At 31.6% G+C, this 20,551-nt stretch overlaps 1 protein-coding gene across 2 annotated transcripts; it reads right to left on the minus strand.

Annotated features, from left to right (window-relative positions):
• Window positions 1-258: 258 nt before the first annotated feature.
• Window positions 259-12,815, minus strand: LOC114407766 (probable RNA-dependent RNA polymerase 5). Of its 2 annotated transcripts, none has more exons than XM_028371011.1 (18): window positions 12,322-12,815; window positions 11,571-11,703; window positions 11,178-11,252; window positions 10,763-10,952; window positions 10,471-10,672; window positions 10,262-10,349; window positions 10,030-10,170; window positions 8,925-9,002; window positions 8,733-8,804; window positions 7,887-7,969; window positions 6,981-7,129; window positions 6,636-6,858; window positions 4,809-5,034; window positions 3,212-3,357; window positions 2,691-2,859; window positions 1,568-1,703; window positions 693-859; window positions 259-602 (listed from the first exon to the last, which is right to left on the minus strand). In XM_028371011.1, exons 1-18 carry the CDS (start codon window positions 12,735-12,737, stop codon window positions 360-362), a joined length of 2,937 nt encoding a protein of 978 aa, XP_028226812.1. In that variant the 5' UTR covers window positions 12,738-12,815; the 3' UTR covers window positions 259-359. The 2 variants fall into 2 exon arrangements, with proteins under 2 accessions (XP_028226812.1, XP_028226805.1); XM_028371004.1 differs by having other exon boundaries at window positions 7,887-7,990.
• Window positions 12,816-20,551: the final 7,736 nt, after the last annotated feature.

Consider the following 20,551-nt stretch of genomic DNA (forward strand, 5'->3'; position numbering starts at 1 on the left):
AGCACACTTCTAAGATTTCATCAGAGGTTATTATACAATTTGTAGGTATGATTATATTCTTCATTAGTCACTGGTAAATGTAGAATTAAAATATATATATAAAAAAAAAAGTTATTTGACACCTCTTTCGGCTCTTTGGAGGTGTATACACCAGGTTCCCATGAGATAAGAATATGAGAAAAGAAAGAAATAAGAGATATGACAAGTGATGAAATGAAAGGAAAAAAAAAAAAGAAAAGAGTAACGAGATATAAAAGATGATGCAAGAAAAGGATAGGTGAAAATAAAGAGTAGGTATAATATTATACAACAGTTAATAGCATTCCTTAAACAAAACAAAAAACAGTTAATAACATGTTTCATAAACGAAAAATCTCACGCACTACAGATGGATCACAATTCAGAGCCTTCTCATTTTGTTTTATGATATAAAGCCTAGTCAAAGCTGAACCTGCAATCTTCCATGCAAAGCCACATCTTTTGACTTCTTTCTTTAGCATGGCGTATTCATAACTAACGTTATACACAGCCAGAGCCTCGTTAAAAATATCACCAATACTCTTCAGACAACCCTCCATCTGAAGAGTTGGACCATAGAATTCCTACAAGAGATATTGGAAATTCTAGGGAATTAATTAATGCATGAAATGAAAGTAAAGCCTGGGAAAAAAGAAATTGAAAATGTATTGTACCTCCTTATATTTTCTATTGACTTCAGCTGCCTCTTCGTGGGATTTAGATTTGTCCTTCAAGTTCAAGGCATCAGTCATATCCTTCCTATATTCTTCGTATTTTGTTTTCCACTTTTCCAAACAGCTGGGAGGTACTTCAACATCAAAACAAGGGAGTTTCCAAATTTCTGATAGCAAGGACAAGAAAAAGGTAAAAATACATTAAGCTAATGAGTGTAAGGGATAAATCTGGCATGGCATTATAAACAGGGGCAGTACACAGGTAAATGATGAGGGGGCTAGCCCCCTCAATTTTTTTCACACAAGAAATTTATGTAGTTATTTTTTTTAAAGTTAAATTATTCAATTGGTCCCTGAACTATTCCTAAACTAAATAATTGGGTCGGTCTTCAATCATCTAAATTTTCCCCGAGTCCCTAGGGTTTTTAAAACTGCCATAAGTTATCATTTTTTGGCAATTTCAAACCTCTATAAACTAACACAGGACCCTACCTTTTTAATTTAGGCACCCAAATAAATTTTTAGTTTAGGAACTTACTTGAAAATTTCCAAATAGTTTAGGAACCAATTGAGAAATTTAACTTTTTTCAATTTCTTCACCCGAAATATAAAAATCGTTCCTCTCTAGCTCCACCCATTGGTTATTAAGTATTGCACAAGTAATTAAATGAATAAGAGAAAATAAGGCATGCTCAGACAGTAAAGTTGTGTTTTGTAAAGTGTTTTTAACACAGTCATCCAATCAAAACGTCACCATGTATGCTCAGACAGTCATACTAACATGATTTCCAATTGGTTAACAGTGTAACAAATTTTACACTAATAATGCATACCCATTAAACTCAATAAATAATGACTTAATTTTTAGACCTCACCTCCTACCATGTCGTTTTCTAGCCAGATTTCAACTTCATCATAAATTAAACCTAAGATAGAGGTTGAAGTGAATGATTTATCCTTTTCCATATAGTGCGGGAACAATTCTGCAATTAAATCATTTGGAACTTGGACCTGTTAAAGAATTACCACAAGGTTCAAATTAGAAAACTGAAACTGTTTTTTGAAATCAAATATTTGAAAAGTTACAAATCTAAAACTGAATTCATCCTCCCCAACAATCACCCAAAACTAGCAAAATGCTTTTATTTTTTAATCCCAAAATTAACATTTTAAAGGTAGAAAACAAATGAGCACTAATGATGGATTTAAGAAAGTAAACCCATTCCATCTCTCAGCAATCATTAAAGGGAAACAGATTTGACTGTCATCAAATGTTTAATAATTCTTTAGAAATTACCAACCAGTAGAGATACCAACTTGCAACCAACATTTGTAATTTTGTACACCATAATTTTTTTTTGCACAGCAAAAATAGATAGTATTATTATATATAAAACAGTACTAGGTGTACTGGATGAAGGATTTTGTACACCATAATGAATGCTATGGTACTCAATTATGGACTCCTAAGATTTACTTAATGTATTGTAGACAAGGTCATCAATCATCATGGTTATTGTAGATGTAATCAAACTAATCATAGTATTGCCCACTGTCAAAAATACATGGAGATTTCTGTGACTTAACATTGGATAAAATGGGTCTTTCATCTAGTTTACGAACATTTAACATTTATAAATCACTGTTGTTCAAAAGCTGACATTATCTACACCCTAAAATGCTGGTATCTGTAAAATTTCTTGGCACCTAATTTGAGAACCTCTTAAGGTCAACCTAGCACAAGTCCACAGCAGACATTCTTTTTCCTCCTACCTCCTAGGACACAAGACCCTTGTGATCTCATGTATATCAACAACCCAAGCATAAAAGTAGTTAAATGTTTAGCTTACATATAGATTTCATTAATATAAATAGCGTAGGCAATACAGGAACATTAGCCCAACTTCCAACTAATAATCATAAAAGAATGTTAGTTTTCTGAGTCCCAACTAAAAAGGTAGGGGGGTTTGTAGCAACCAAGGAATAATACAAACTAACCTTTCTTCCACTTTTAGGAGCATCTAATGCCTCATAGTATATATCAATCAATTTGAGCATATTTTCTTTCACACGTTCCTTCTCATTCTCATTAGTGCAGCAGTTATTTAGTGTCAAAAGACGATCCATGAGTGCCATCCAGCTATTTTCTGACATGCCCATTGCGTAACTGGAAAGAAAACAAGTTCTCATGTATAGATCATTGAATTAAAACTGGAGATTATCTTTATTATACATAACAGTTATTTTTCCTCTTAGTAGCAAAGATTATACAAAGTAAAAACATTGTAATGAAAAGGAATTTCAGATGCCAGATGTCTATGAGACAGATTACTACTATACCGGCACAAGAAAAGCTATAGAGAAGGTGACGTGTTACATCACTTAATTGATCAAAAGACTCAACATCCACATACTAGAATGCATTTAAAGGTTTTCAGGCTAAATATGACATACAGGCCTAATTATGTCCGCATAAACCTTTTTACTCACAAAAGCAAGATATTAATACTATAGCACACCTTGGTTGAAACCGAGTTTTGAGGAATAGTCTAAAAAGTTCTTCCTCGAGTTCCTCGGGAGAAAATTCACTTGGCTTTTTAACACTAGAATCCAATGGAACCGAATTTTCGATCCAAGGGTCACCCTTTCTGAAATATTGTAATAGCTGAAACATTTCAAAACTTAAATGGTCAATACAGAAATTTCAAAGTACTATCAATTTTTAACCTGATGAAAAATTTGAACTTCAGATTTCTAAAGAGGATCATACAGACAAAACATGTATTATGTATAAGGCTACTATCAACTTTTTAACGTGATAAAGTGTGAGCTTCAGTTTTTTGAAGATAATCAGAACTGGAAAATGATACTGGATACATTAAAATCTCAGTTACTCAAAACCACGATACTGCCTCATTTCCTCTGTTGTATGACTTCCGGGGTTCCTAGGTCATCTTAATAATTATCTTATGATACCTAATTGTATTGGATAATTTGATTGGCTAGAATACTCTACTGATATGATTCATCCAACCCATCCTCTGATGGTCATGATTTTCAGCTTGTAAAAAAATACAATGATACAAGCTTGAATTGTGTTGGGTTTCTGTTATCTAATAAGTGTTTAACATATTAATACTCCACAGGCCAACTACCAGTCAATCAAGATACAGACCAATTCATCAACCAATATGAGAGGCAATGATGTGATGACATGCAACTGGTTTGATTTTAGTAACACTTAATATGTGGTACAAAATATTGCAGTAGAAAATACTCCTCAAAAAGGAAATTTCTTGAGTACCTTCTCATCTCATCCAATTTTTAAAATAATACAACAAAATTAAGGTAAAAATACATAATTCAAAATTAAGAATTGTATTAAGAAGTAACTACTCTGTGGTTCCATCTTTAACTAACTAAAATCTTCCCATGGCATGTTTTTGAGAGTCTTTCAGTATCAGAAGGCAATTGGTGTCTTTGCCTCACTTCAAACTTCGCATGGTCACTTGTTCTGAAATATTTCATTAGATAAAACTACACACACACACACACACACACACACATATATATATATTACCTAAATTGAAATCTATTCTTGAGATGGTGAAATTTCCAGATTTAAAAAACAAAAAACAGAATTTATCTCCATATCCTATTATGCATTTAGAAATAATAGTTGGGAAAGCAAGACTCTTCACTAAGAAGAAAACATAATTTGTACATAAATGGAAATGCGGAAAATATAAACAATAATATCAAAATTGTTGCTTACAATGGCACAATGAACAAGAGTGATAATAAAAGTATTGTTATCAAGACTGTAAAATGTTATCAGAAGAAACTTACATGAGTAACAGCAGAAAATAATTTGTTAAGCAATATTAACTAAATTAAAAATTGAAGTAACAAACAAAAATCCCTGGATGTTCAAATTTTACCATAAGCATTGCAAGAAATTTCGTTTGAATTTACTAAGGGGGAAAAGGAAAATATAAAAGGTGACAATTACCATTTAGTAAAAACAGAACCACTGAAGGGAGTAAAATTCCTTCCATACAATCAGATATAGTAAGAAAATGACGAAGGCTTCTAAACTGAAATTGAAATTGGAACCTGAGGATGGTTAGAAACCCAGTATGTGTCACCATCAAAATCACCTCCAGCAATCTCATCTGCCACAGAGCGAGTTCCAACACGTGGGAAAAAAATTCCATACTTGCTATGTCCAACATATGACTCTAACTCCTTCACATATGTGGCATCCATTTTGTGAATGTCTCCGAAATGTAAACCAGGATTTCTATAAACCAGAACATCCCCAACAATTTGGCTATTCTCACTACAAAAGAGGAATGAAACAGTCAGCACATACAAGATTATCTTAAACTTCAAACATTACTCCTAAATAAAAATCCACTAGCGCACACAGTTGAATATGATCATCAATATTGCACACTAGTAAAATGAGTGATTTCATTCAGCTACCCCCTTTCATAAGCTAAAGTTAGACTTCTATGTTTGGTATTAACATTACAATGGCGCAACAAAAGCTAGATATGACAGATACACAAGTTCAACTTTCTACTAGCAAAAAATATATGATGTATAACATATATGCATATATAGGTTACTTTTGACCAGCTTTTTATGACATAAATTACTTTAAAGTTCAAAATAAGAACTTTAAAAATTAAAAAAAAAAATTGTTTGGCAAATTTAGCTCAAGAGCTCCTCTAAAACTGAAAGCTTTATTTCACTATCTCACATCAATTAGTTCAAGATGTGATGGAGAGGGAGGCACTACATTATGCATCTTTAAAAAAAAAAAAAAAAGACAAAAACCAATCCAGTTAGTTTTTTTTCTAAAAACTATTTTCCCCTCCTTTCCTTTTATAAAAATTAAGTTCTTTCATTTTTAAGAGCTTTCCTCTAAATGTGTTCGGCTAAGCTTCTCCTATTAAGAAGAGCAAATAAAGAGTTGGTTCAAACACTACCATAGTAAGAACTAGACCGATTTTCATACAACAACATTGGTCATATTAAGAGACATACTAAAATCAAATTGTAACTGCCAAGACTGACAGAAATTTATACTTCTGTGTTCTGTTGAATGAATCTATTAATCATGATACAAGTAAGATGGTTAAATAGGAAAAGCCATCAGGAATTATCTGTAACCATTAAGTACCTACCAAGCTCAAAGGAAAGTTTTATCATAAAGTACCAATTGATAAATGACCAATTATACTCTGTAATAGTGAATGTTGGGTTTTGAAATGATTCTAGAATAAAAAAAAAAAATAGGAGTAGCAGAAATGACAATGTTGTACTCACACAAAGACAGCCAGGATATAGAATAATTGAATACAAGGAGATATTGATATGACAATTATTGAACAGAAAATTGGCTAATGTAGTTTGGAAATTTGCAAAGAAGGCTATTGAAGACACCAATGAAGAAAGTAAATTGCATGATTTTTAGCCATGTGAAAAAGGGTAGAGAGACCAAGGAGATTGATGGAAATTAATGAAAGAGATTTCATGGTGAATATCCATGAGAATTTAGTTTTTAATCTAGCCAAATGACATCATATGATCCATATAGCCCAACCTCACCTAGTGAGAATGTGAGATAAGGCTATTGTTGTTGTTGTTGAATCTATTAGACAAGATGTGTAAAAGTAGATAAATGAGCCAGCAAACATCAAAAACTTATCACCATAAAATTTAATTAAGAAATCAATAAATCATTTCATTCAGAGGATCAAACAACAAACAATGCACCCCATTTATGAATGGAGATGAAAGAAAATATATAGTTTCTATAACTCAAGTAGAAAATACATATCAGGAAGAAGATAAAAACACATTTCACATTTAAGATTGATTTTGGTTTGATAAAACATTAATATATTAGGAGAATAAGAGACTTATGCTTACTGAATAATACAAACTTGATTCTTTTTTAAGTGTCCAGTGGGATCTACAGTCCCCATTAAATAGAAACAATCAGGCATATAAAGCTTCCCTCCTCTAAGTTTCTTTTTTTCCTCCCTCGCAAATCTAGAGAGATGATGCTTCAAAAATGGCTCATCCAAAGGAATGCCACATAAAATCATTTCTGCTGCATTGTATTCATCCTTCTCGCCACAGTTGATGGATGCTGTGAGTTAATCAAACAAAGGCAAAAACAAGTAGATTTCGGGAAGCAGAACAAATAGACCTGTGTCCAAATAAAGAACAGGTTTTGATGAAAAATTACCAAAAGAAGCATTGATCAACTACCTCTGAGTGCAGAACGCTTGTTGGAGTAGACATGGTTTGCATCTGCCATGTTACTCCGAAGTAAATCCATGAAGAATTCATTTGGAACTCCTCCAAAGCTCAGAAGTGCAATCAGATGTTTAGATAAATATCCTCTCTTTGGCTTGTTGCTGAAACATGCAGGCTTCAGATCAGCTAGCAGCTTTCAAACAATGCAAAAAAATATTTTCCTACTCACGAATACAAAAGGTTAGATCCAGCTTCGAAACGAAGCTTCAAGCATTAGTTTAGTTGGTTAGGCATAATAGAATCAGAATATCATTATTAGATATATGCATTAGAAGAAGAATAAATTTTACTCCAGATGATAAAAACATTAATATAAGTGCCTTCCAAGCCATTTTATTCATAAAAGATTCCTGCTTTGACAGGGTCCACCTACACGGCTACACCATGTCAATTGTGCACCAGACCAATCAAGCACTTGGACCTTGTATGGTGAAACCCAAATATGAAGATGTCAAAACAACTGTATGTACAGATTGGTCTATGATAGAATATACTGTATTAGTAGTTAGAATGTACTGTTCTAGCAGTTAGTTTAGTCAGGCTCAGCTGTGCTGAGCTAGCAAGTCTGTTGTAATAGTCAGCTAGGTTTTTTGATAAGTTAGTTAAACTTCTAACTAAGCATAATATAAATAGATAAACTCTGTATCTGTAATCACTTTTGATTCATGATAAAATTCCTATTACTGTTTTTCTCTCTATCTCTAAATTCCACAGTCTAGTGAAAAGCTATGTAATGTATCTTGAATTGATAAAGCATATCATTCTTGACACACACACGCTGATATCACAATAAGCCAGAGTAACATATTATTAGCAACAAGAGAAAAAAAAATATTCAGACTTGTAAAAATGAAATACCTTGTGGTTACTACCTCCAATGAATTTATGCTTTGCATATGCACACTTGGGTCTTTCTCAACTTTAATCATTGAAGGTCGAACCTGTATTGTCCTAGGAGGAAGCTATAAGTTTCAAAAATAAAGTATCAAAATCACAAGCACTATAATCAAATAAGAAAATAAATAACACAAACACAACTTTAAAGCAAGCTGAAAATAAGTATTAACAAAACAGTGAATATTCATAATTATTAACTCTTGAAATGGATAAATGTTGTGGGTGTATGTAGCTTGTGATACACAACTCTAAAACATGCACTATGGTGTTGAATCATACTCTTTAACAAAATCTCCCACAAAATGCCCTCCATGTCCACCAAAATTATATTGTTAAAAAATTTTCATAAATATATTCCCTAATTATCCATTTTGTCATACAAAACTCCAACTTCCAGTTAATCATTGAGGGCAAAATATTGAAATACCAGAAAGTACAAAATTCAGATTCAGATGATATAAAAAAACTTCGTACCCCATTGCCCAGAGGCTCTTCGCTATGCGAAGGTATGGGGGAGGGATGTTGTACGCAGCCTTACCCTTGCATATGCAAAGAGGCTGTTTCCGGATTCGAACCCATGACCAACAAGTCACCAAGGCACAACTTTACCGCTGCACCAGGGCTCGCCCTCTCAGATTCAGATGATATACATATAATTATTTTTATTTTTAACATATCACCCAGGAAAGCTTCAAAAGCACTCAATACAATCATAGAAATAAATTAGGTGCTCCATAATGTACATTATGAAAACATACCGAAGACAATATTAATTGTTTTGCCCAAAAGAGCCTGTCAAACATATACCTTTCTGTTAACCAAAAGAGTACCCTTAATTGCATGACCCATGTGAAAGAGACGGCACTGAATCAGCAAAGGCTGGACAATCAGAGGAAAAAGGAAAGTTATATTGAAATAATATCTATCTATATTACAAAGCAGTAGCACACATGTACATATAAAATATGTGAAATGGAAAAAGAATAACAAACAATCTACCGGTTCATGTGTGCTCAGCTGCTCTGCTTCTCCCATTGCATTACTCATATCCTCAAGTTCAACAAGATTGTTAATTTCCTAAATTTAAAGGAAAGGAAGTCACGAAGCATAGAATAATCAAAGAAAGAAGGGACTAGATCATAAAACTTGTTGAAATATATCAGAGCACACAAGAGTTGAATTTTAAGTTTTCTGAGAGAAACGTAACAGCAACAAAGGCATAAGCAGAATAATAGAAAGTCCAGGCAATCCAGAAAAAGAAGATATGTCTAAAGAAAGACAGCATGTATAAAAATAAATAGTTCCTTCAAAAACATATTTATTGGAAATAATTATCCAAAAGGTTATTTAATAGAAACATTTCCTTACACCATTTCTCCTCATCAATTTATTCCATTTTTGCTGTTATAGAATAGTTGATTATGTGAATCACATGCAAATACAAAGGAACATGAAAGAGCATTCAACCACAACTTTTCTCTTCCATACCTCAACAAGTGAAGGTCGCCCCCCCCCCCCCCCCCCCCCGCCCCCTACCCCACTTATGTACATTGTTTTTAGCCATATCATCATTCAATTTGAGATTCCCTACACATACTCCTCACATCAAGGACTAGACATGTTGAGCATGAAGTTTGCAGGAATAGACATTTGCGGGTAGTCCAATCAAAGCCTAATAATGAGTCTAACTCAACCCCAAAAACTAGCTCATGAAATGAAGGTTGTCCCCTACTTATATACATTATTTTGGTTATATCACTAATTAACTTGCGATCTCCAACAATTTAACGACAACTTTCCATCAATAATCTATGTTTCGCAACCAAATCATTAGGAAAAAGAAGGCAAGAAAAATTGAAAGCATATAAATTGTAAAAGGTAAAAGTGAAGCCATATCCCTCAAAAACATTAGTATTCAAGCATGAATCAAGAAAACTAGATAAATAATCAACCGGCAATGATGATGATAAAAATAACAATGGTGGATTCATAATACATTTATTAAGTAAATTCTTAACATGAGTTATGACCGCTGATAGATAAATGAACAAAGTTAATTGAAAAGAAAAGTCTAGTGGAATAACAAATTGGAAAGGAAAGATACCTGAATACAGTTGTTCTCCAAGTTGCTTCCTTTGTAAACATTGTTGGGGCAGAGCAACGCCAAATCTCTAGAGATGAAGCCAGTTCCATCCGTGAGAATACGTGGTTTCTCATTATCAACCATAATATTGCCATTTGCATCCTAAACTCGCAATAAAAAAAATAATAATAAAAATTCTGCAAGCATGGCCATAAAATATAAAAACCATAAGGCAACTTAAAATTGACAATACCTTGCAATATTCATCTGGTATTTTTTGGACACTCACAGTTGTCAAGTCAATGTTGAGTTTCAAGGTCTTTGACAGAATGAGAGAGAACCTGAATGCCTATGAGGTTAGTACATTGCATGAAATCTATTTTGAGTGGGACTGCAGGAGGATGCAGAAAAAATAGATGAAACTCTAAATGATAGTATTTAGTATTTGCACAAGTATCATACCTAGCCATATACTTGTTCAAATTGGGCAACAACATGTGAGCATGCATGAATAAAGTTCTTGCTTCAGACACTGTCTTGTTAGACAAAATGTAATCAGCACCCTCATCTGCAGAACAACCTGATTGCATCCTAACAAAATAACACTTCACAGTGGAACTTGTTGGGTCCTTCTGCTTCTCTTCGTTTCCACCATCTTTAAAAACTGTTCAGTTGGCAGAAAATATATCAGTCACTAGAGGTTTCTTAACTGTAAAAAGACAGGACAAGAAAAACTAACAAGAAGCAGGATTACCAAAAAAGCGATACAAACGCAGACCAACACGAATCCCTTCTTTTCCAAACTTTCCATAGAGGGCATTTGCTTCTTCAGCATGGGTCCTAAAATTCTTTCCACTCCCATCCTCAGCAAATTTAACTAGCAAAACATTGTCATCACCGAGAGTTTTCTGCAAATGTGTTCGCGTGCTTTGTAATATAGGGCCCTGAATTATAATTTAAACAAAGAGGCAATAAAACAAACCACATTTGACATAAAAATAGACAGTCGAAGCAGCAAAAAGTGGAATAATGACCATATAACAATCTGAATACAGTTTATTGATTCAGTATCACAGTATTGAAGCCATTGGATAGTGAGATAGTGACAATCACAACAACAACTTCTTTTAGCACTACACAAATTGAAGGGAGGAGAGAGACATACAAACCTTGAACCTTAAGTTCCCATCTGGAAAAACAAAACATTGATATACATGTGTGCGGCCAGAATTCCAGTCACGATGCTGAAGAAACCAAAGTTAATGTAAGTAAGCAATAATAAGCCATAGAAGATAGCCAACGCTGCATGATTGATATTCAGCAGTGTGCTGAAAGTTAGTACCCACGCCTTGATCAGATTTTCTCTTTTATCTTTCCATAACCAGATTCTAACTTTCATAGGTTCTAATTAAAATTAAAACCAACATTTTTATTTGTGGTGGAGTTTTTAGTTGCAAAATGAAATGAGGCAACTAATAGGGAATGTTCAAGCATTGTAAAAACCTCAAAAAATGAACTATACTATAAAAATAATGAATCCGTCATTGGAACACAATGTTTACCAATTGGCGATCACTTTGATCGTAGATGCATTTTTCCCCAAAATCTTCCCATATTGTTTTCTCGAACTTTGCCATCGGCAAGTCTTTGAGGCTTCTAATTTTAGCATCAGTAATACAATTCTCAAGACTCTCTCTGTAATCAAAGCAAAGAAAAACTCAAAAAATTAGTCCATGTTTGGTTAAAAATTGGGAGAGCTCATAAATACATACTTTTACTATAAGCAACAAATTTTTTCTCTTTATTCTTTTAATGCATTTGGAACTTGTTATCATCGTGCATTGGAATTCAAAACTACTTTCCAAACTTTCATCCAAACATAGCCTTAGACATTGCGTAAAAACTACTTGTTCGTATATGAAAAAAGGTATGATCTGTTTATAATCACAAGGTTAGTCGGCGCTTTTCATGTTTTTTTTTTGTTTTTTATCAGTGGCAATTGAAGACACTATGAGGAACATACAAAAAAATAACTGAACAAAAGGAGAAAAATCTTTTCCCTAGAGAAAAAATATATATATATATACTTCAACTTACACACCTCAGTTTTTAAGAACATTCATTTAAATTAAAAGCGCATTAAGAAAATGATGTTTAACTTAGAAGAGAAAGTCCATTCAAAAAAGAAGAGTGTAAGGAAGGAAGCAGTTAAGTTTAAGTGGAATAGCATTCATTCATTCAGTACAAAATTTTGGATTCAAAATGCTTCCAATTTTGGATTCAGAGTCAATTCCCAAGCACTGAATTAATTACCGTCCGATGTAACTGAGAATGAGAAAGGCTTTTCGGAACTCCAATTCTCCGAGCGCGTGCAATAGCGAGGAGGGCGTGGGTCGGGGAGGGCGCGTGGGAGAGGTTTGTTGTCGCGTGGAGGGCTCAGGTTGAGAGTGAGAATTGTTTTTATTGTTGTTATTGTTATTATTATTATTGTTTTGGTGGTTGATGTCGTCGAGCATGTGGTTGACGAAGCCTGCGAAAGATAATCGGATACGGGTGGCGGCGATTTTGTTGAGAATGCGAAGGGATTGTTCCTCGCCCTGTAGTTTGAGACGGTGGCGGGTGCTGTAATCGAGCGGAGGCCGGTTCTGGTCGCGGCAGATGCTCTCGATCAGAGCCTCCACCGAGGGCGGAAGAATAAGCAGGTCACGGTGGTTGTGATTTTCTGCCATGAATACTTAGCAGGGAAGGAAGTGAGTGAGTGAGTCAACTTATAAATAAGTAAAGAAATCATTTCTAATCAATAGTTAAAAATATTATGAATCAAAAAAATTCATATAAGAAATCATTTTCACTACTCGTTTGAACCAAAAGACCAATGTATTGTCCTGTCTTTCAGTTTAAAATAATCAACCACTTAAGACACAAAACGACACCTAACCATCGACTTTCGTTTAAAAGCAGCATGTTCGGCACCCAAGAAGTTTTTTCATTTCGAGAAACCCCATTATGTTTGATTTTTTTTTTTTACAATGAATAAAAATTATTTGATTAGATAAAAAAATTAGAAATTAAAAAATTATACCTATTTTTATTAATTATTTGTTATATTATATAATTTAATAAAAAATAATATGATTTTTTATTGTAGTAAAACAATTAAATGCAAGAAGATAAGATTTTCAGCTTCTTCTATGGAAAATTTTTATAGGAAATTGATTAAAAATTATTTTGGAGAAGCATTCTTTTACAAGAATTTAAAAAAAATACATATCAAACATGCTAACTAAACTTTCTAATGTATGATTTTTGAGAAATTAAAATAAAAATGATTTTGTTAAAATTACTAAGGGCTTCTTCGATAGAATGAAAAGAAAAGAAAGTAGAATATAAAAAATATGAATCTTATAAATTTTACTGTTAATTTTTCTTATTTTTTTCACTCTCTTTCAACTCAAACGAACAGACCTTAATTTTACATTTTTTTAATATTTACATAAACTTTTCTTTAAAAAAATATAATGTAGTTTTTTCAAACAAAAAAGTTCGTATCTTCATATGAAAGAGTGTGGGTGTAATATATTTTAAAAGCTAAATATCAATTTTAGTAAGCTTAAATAACTAAAATATAATTATTTAAATACTTAAATGAATTCAATTGAAACTATTTTAAATCCTTAAAGGATCAAACAATACCATTCCAAATGACATCATTTCAATGATCATGCCAAATCATTGTTTCATTCAACATTAACCATTAATGGATATCTCATACTTTTCTATTAAGATAATTAAAATTCATGTTAAAAAATGTTTCATAGGAACCCATAGCTATTCCTTTCTTCCACCGAAAAAGATTTATTCCAAGTCACAAGATAAATACGGAAAGTTTAACTCATTATAATTTACTATGTTAAAAAAACACAAACTTTATCTATAAAGCATTATTCTAACGCATCCTATATCCATTCGCATGCAATTTTGGAATCTCTCAAGGCAATTATTTAACGCATCCTATATTTTGTTTGGTGCATCTCATACTTAAAAATTGTTACCCTAATAAATAGACATAAATACCCTTCACCTCTTCTTACAATCCGAACACTACCGTTGGAGAGACCAACACTAATAACCAGAGATACTCACAACACAAAAGCTAGCATTATTGCAAAATTATAAACAAGAAATTCACGTAATTCCAAATATATTATTCTCACAAAATCATTAAATTATGAAGCAAACAAAAAAATTGAAAAAAAAAAACCAAACAATCCAGACCTGATTATTCATGTATTACGGATTGACTAATCTATAATATATTTTTTTTATTATAGATTATTCAATCCATAATACAAAATTATACTTCATAGATGGAACAATTCTTAATATTAATATATTATGAATTATTTATTCAATAATATATTTTTTTTATTTTACAAAATTCGTAATATAAAAAAATACATTACGAATGAGCAATTCATAAAACATTTGTGTTAGGGATTGCATAATCCCTAATATATCATAGAGGTGTTGGATATGGGGTGGAGTGATCCTGGGTGGGCGATCTTGGCTTGCAGTGGTTCCAAGGTGAGTGGTGGTGGCGGCGGCCGCCGGCACAACTCATGGAAGTGGTGGAAGAGATGATGAAGAAGGATAAAAGGAAAATATTAAAAATTTATGAGGTGCACAAAGAAAAAAAGAAGGTTCATTAAAGAATTGTGATCTCTCAGATGACAAGACCAGACCTCAGGCACCGCACGTCACTACAACAGTATTCGTTTGGTTTCCATCAATCTTTTAATTTTAATTAAACCAAAAAACCAATTTTCTGTCATTCAGTTTAAAATGAACCACGTAGGACCCAACATACAGTTTTGTTCAAACTTCAAACTGTTTTTCTTAAAAGGAAAAGAAAAATATTTTGTTGATAATCTGAGGAAACTTCAAACTGTTTAAAATGAACCACGTAGGACCAGTCTTTGTGAATGTGGCCAAGAATATCAAGCACTAAAGCAGCATGTTTTGTCTTTTAATGAATTTAATTATAATAATACACGAACATATTTTTGCCTTTCTAACACAATCAAACATGGATTGATACTAATCATCGATGATCGTGTATAATAAGATTATTTTCATCTTTATATTTTGAAAATATCAAAATTTGGTTTAATTATATTATAATTATTTATACTATGAACAATTTTTCCTACTTAAAACGAGGATAATTATGTCATTTTATTGTCATTATTAGTTGTACAATTATTGCTTTTATGAAAAACATTCAAGATTAAAAAAAAATACACTAAATATAAAGTTTTTTTTTTTGCTGATACTAAACATAAAGTTCAATAACATAATAATAAAAAAAAATCTTGATACTTTCATCATGAATAAGTGAATAACTTTTTTCATTTAGATTGACAAATAAATCAACTATGATTAACTAAGCAACATTCATATGGCCATGAAATTACTGTCTTAATAAGCAAAATGTGTTTCTTTCTTATTCTCATTAATTTTAAGTTATTCTTAATAAAATTCAATAAGATGTTTTGGTGTATGATAAGTACATGATCTATAACTTTTGACCCCACAATGATATGTTTTCTTCATGTTTATTAGTTAACATTTTTCCTCTTCGGTTATCAAATACAATTTTCAAGATCGAACAAAAATTTTATTTAGTAAAAAAATTAAAAGTTAACAGCAAATATATATCTATCAAATATATGCATAATTTACATAACACTCGTTTAAAATACAAAATACAAAATACAAAAATTAAAATATTGATAATCGATATAAACATTACGAACAAAAACAAATGGTTACATAAATGTTGCGAATGAGAAAATAAGAGCTCCTAGTCAAATTATTCTGGTTAAACTTACCTAATTTAAATACATTATGGAAGAGTAAATACTCATTTTCGTTAGAGTTTATTAGACACTTATAATTAAGTCTTTGAAATATTAAAAATTAAAATTTCATTTAATCATGTACAAAAAGCACTATGTCGTTAAATCTTCTCCATTAAGTTAAACAATTGTGTCTATGTGGTATCTCTAATGATGACATAATTGTTTATGATTGTCACATTTCAAAAGTTGATTTTCAATTTGATCTTTGAACTTAACAATTTATTATCATTTTTGTCTCTCAACATAATCAATTACTGAAATTTTGATCTCTAAACTTTATGTGCATTGTCATTTTAGTCCCTAAAAGCACTTTCAAATTTTCAACTAAGTCTCATATTGCATGAACTATTAGCATTGTATATTACCATATTCTCTAACTTTTATTCTCCAAATAAGACCTTTTACCAAAATCAAGTTATTATCTTATTTATCTTATATGTTATTAATATGTGTAGAGCGTTAGATTGATTAATTAATTAATCTATTTATGGAATAATGTTTGGTCATGGGTGCATTGATTGTGGACGTGATTTTTTTGTTTGTTTAATCGATGGTTGAATCATGTTTGGTTGAATGGGTATGTGTGGTTGGTTGGTTGCTACGGTGAAGGTATCATTGCTGGAGTTGTCACAGAGGGTGGTTCGTGTGTTTGTTCAGGAAAGGAGGACTTTTACATCAGTTATATGAATAAAAAATATAAAGAAGTTGAAAAAAAATGACATTTTTCCCCATCGGCATACCTGTTGGTTTGGATGTTACTTGAACCTAGTTTAGAACCAAAAAATAACATAGTTAAATTTGAGAGGACAGAAAACAAACCAACAAATGTGTAATGACGGATTCTAAATATTTTAATATTTATATGGATAAAAAAATATATTTTAGTATTTATATGTAGTGTAAGACTTAATTAAAAATTTAAAAGTTACTTAGGGATCAAATTGATAGTACGTAATTAAGTTCATGAACTAAAATGACAACAAGTTGTTAAATTCAAAAACCAAATTGAAATGTTAACTTATTCACATGTGACAACCACATGAATGACACATGGTAACCATCAATTGTTATATTATTATCTGAAGTGCCACGTAGGCTTGATCGTTCGAGTTAATAGAAAAAAACTAATGATAGAATTAGTTTGCCACACTTTTTACACAAGTAGGGATAAAAATTTAATTTTTTATCTTTCGAAACCTAATTGTTAGCGTCTAATAAATTCAAAAACAAAAGTAAGTATTTTACTTGTTATAGAAACTTAAGTGATGACGAAAAATAATATAATAAAATTTGGTAAAACTATGTTATTAATTAAGTGAAAACTTTTAAGCTCATTGAATTTTATAAGCCTAGCATCTCTCAGTTCTCCCTTGTCTCTCTCACTAGCTTATCGTTGAAACTTGAAATCCTCTTATGGAGTGTTGACAAGAAAAATAAGGGGTATAATAGTGACTATTAACTTGCGGTTGTTGCTTGGGGCACCCAACATTTTTGTTGGGGCACCAGCAACATGGGTGAAATGACTAAAATGTCATTCACCTTTTCACATAAAAAATGCACAGTGACTCGTCCGTACGAGTCACTGTTCATTCTCCACTTCCCGCACGTTGTTTCTTCTTCCGAACTGCTTCTTCTCCCTCTTTTTCGCGCGTGATGGTTGGTTGTTCGTGGTTACTGGTTGCGGCTTTTCTTCTTGTTGTGATGGTTTCGTCTTGTTGATCGCCTTCGAGGTTAGTGAATCTGCTTCCTCGTGTGGTGTTTCTTCTTCCTTATTGTGGAGGTTTTGACTTGTTTTTTGTCGTTAGCTATTGTGTATTGTTTTGTATTTTGGTTTGCATTGGTTCTCCCATGGCTGCTTCTATGTTTTCTTTCTCCCCTGCCCCCGCCATTACTTGTGCCTGCTTCTGCTGCTCCATGTTTTTTTTAAAACCCATATGGATTGCCAATCCGTATGGGTTTAAAAAAAATAGACACAATGTCAATAAAAAAATTTGTTGTTTATTTGTTTGTATGGGTTTTAAAAAAAATTAATTTTCTGTTATTTAGTAAATTTTTTGTATGGTTTAGAAAAAAGGATGTAATGTCAATAAATTATTTGTTTGTATGATTTAGTAATTTTTTTTGAAATGTTAATTTATTATTTGTGTGTAGCATTTATAGTAGTGAACGTAGTTATTTAACATTTGTAATAGTGAACATAGTTTAAGAAAGATGTTAGTTAGTGTTTGAGAAAGATGAAAACATATTTTAAATGATTTGGAAATTGTTAGAGGATGATTGAAAAAAAATATTTAAAAATGTTAGTTAGTGAAAATAAAGATTGAAAACCCATTTTTAAAAATTGTAAAATTGGTAGTTATTTTTAGAGAATGATTGAAAACAATAATTAAAATATTTAAAAATGTTAGTCATTGAAAATAAAGATTGAAAACCTATTTTAAAAAAAATTAGATATTTTTTTATAAATGCTTAGTGAAAATAAATATTGAAAACCTATTTTTTTAAAAAAAAAATTGAAATTGTTATTTGTAGAGAATGATTGAAAACAAAAAATCCAAATAGTGTTATGTTTGTTAAAAAAATTTGTAGTTATTCTTTAAATTATTTTATTTTTAGTGAATTGGTAGAGAATGATTTTTGTCAAATATATTTCAGAACGTCAGGCTCTGCTCCACCGTCATCACGGTTAAGCATCCTCAACGAGGAATTGGATATGGTTATTGCGACTCTACCTAGTAATAATGTTTACCTTTCATATTGATATGTTTATTTACACATGTGACACGTTTGTAGTTAGTTAGCTTTTGCAATTGCTAAGAATGGTTTCTTTCGAATATATGTCGAGTTAATAGATTAATAATTCTGCCAATTGCTAAGAATGAATTGTCGTTTATCATGACTGCTAATTGAATGCCAACTTTGTTATATCATGCTTGAATGTTAATTATGTTAGAATTAACAAATGAAGAACATGAATAATGTTGCGAAATGGCCAAGAGGTCGCGGTTCCACCAAATACTATTTTAAACACCGTTAACGCCAAGGACCAGGTCATCTTCATTTTGATTTAATTAACATATCATTATTTTGTTATTTTGTGTAACTAACCAACCTTATTTTGTTATATCAAATGTAGATTTACGGTGAAGTTAGTATGTCATTTGCTGTGAGGTGGAAAGACGTACTTGACCGCTTATGGCATTTCATTGACAAGGATCAAAATTTCCATACCGTTATCTACAACCAAAATTTGGACAAACCAGTCATTGTAGCAGGGTGAACAACACTAAGAGATTTTTATCACCTGACCGGAGATCATCAAGTATCGTTAACTCATTATGGTAAGAGTGTATTCTTTCTCACCATATTCAAGAGCAGTAGTCTACCAAAATCATTCCCAAGATGACACTCATTATATCATCAAGTGCCAAATTCTGTCACTTTCAAGGTGCATCTCACTTCGCAGAAAGTTACCTACAGTAGCCTGGTAAGCAACTTTCCAATTTAGTTCTCAGCAATTCTTTATCTTTCAAGTTTTAAATTTTATAAATTGTTGACATAACATTATTCTTAATATCAGGACGTTCTAAGCACCATGCATTATTTTCTTAAAGACAAATGTTGAACTCATTTGCATTTGGAGGACGTTGCGGAATGTCGGCTTGTGTTCAATCACTGAAGAAAGACACTTAAAATTGGAGTTGGATGGAATTTTTTTTGTGAAATTGTGTCCTTGACCGTTGGCATGTAAATTGTCTTTGAATTCATTGATCCGACTGTTAACCATGTGTTATTTTGGCCATGCTTATGAACATTATTATGACTTGGAACATTGAACATTTTAATTATTAGGAACATTATTATGACTTATGAACATTATCCCTTTGTTAGTTATATAATAGTTGTTTTATCATGATCATACATTTTTTGCAATCATGTTCTTATATATAATAGTTGTTTTATCATGTCTAATATTATCCCTTTGTTTTTGAATTAATTTGTTCATGTTTTTGAATTAAATTATTTTTAATTAATCACTAAATTAAAATGTAAGCAATCTAATTTTAATTTTTTTATATATATTATAATTTTTTTAACAATCTAATTACTAAATATATTTGTTTATACCACTATAAAATAATATCACAAAATCAATATTTTTGTTTATACCACAATATCACAAAATTAATATTGTTATCATTGCTAAATTTTTGTTATTTATGATTTTTTATTACAAAAAAAATATTTTTAAAATGTTCACAATTTTTAAAGTTTTTTACGTACCTATGAATCAGCAATCCGTATGGTCATACGGACTATAGATACATACCATTTTTTTTTGCTTATCTCTCTTTTTTCTACGATGAAAATCGACCAAAATTCACCGTATATTCCTCATAAACGCACGTACACCTCCTTGAGACCAACTATGTTTCCAAACCGTCCTTAAGGGAAGCAACTTACACTTAGTGACAAAAATTTTACAAAAAATAGTATTACAGAAATGAAAAATTCAACCTACTATTTATCGCTGAAAATACCATAAAGGTATTTTCAACATTTTACAAAATTACTGGGTGCCCAAGCAATTCCCTTAACTTGTTTGCTTGGGCTTCGGCCCA

The sequence above is a fragment of the Glycine soja genome, chromosome 1 (assembly GCF_004193775.1).
Source record: "Glycine soja cultivar W05 chromosome 1, ASM419377v2, whole genome shotgun sequence".
Lineage (NCBI taxonomy): Eukaryota > Viridiplantae > Streptophyta > Magnoliopsida > Fabales > Fabaceae > Glycine > Glycine soja.

Excerpts from the sequence above, each read along its gene's own strand:
- LOC114407766 (XM_028371004.1), bottom strand. The coding sequence starts at position 12,737 with ATGGCAGAAAATCACAACCACCGTGACCTGCTTATTCTTCCGCCCTCG. Across the intron at positions 7,130-7,886 it reads TTGGAGGTAGTAACCACAAG|CAACAAGCCAAAGAGAGGAT; the intron begins GTATTTCATTTT and ends TGCATGTTTCAG. Across the intron at positions 6,859-6,980 it reads CAAGCGTTCTGCACTCAGAG|CATCCATCAACTGTGGCGAG; the intron begins GTAGTTGATCAA and ends ATTAACTCACAG.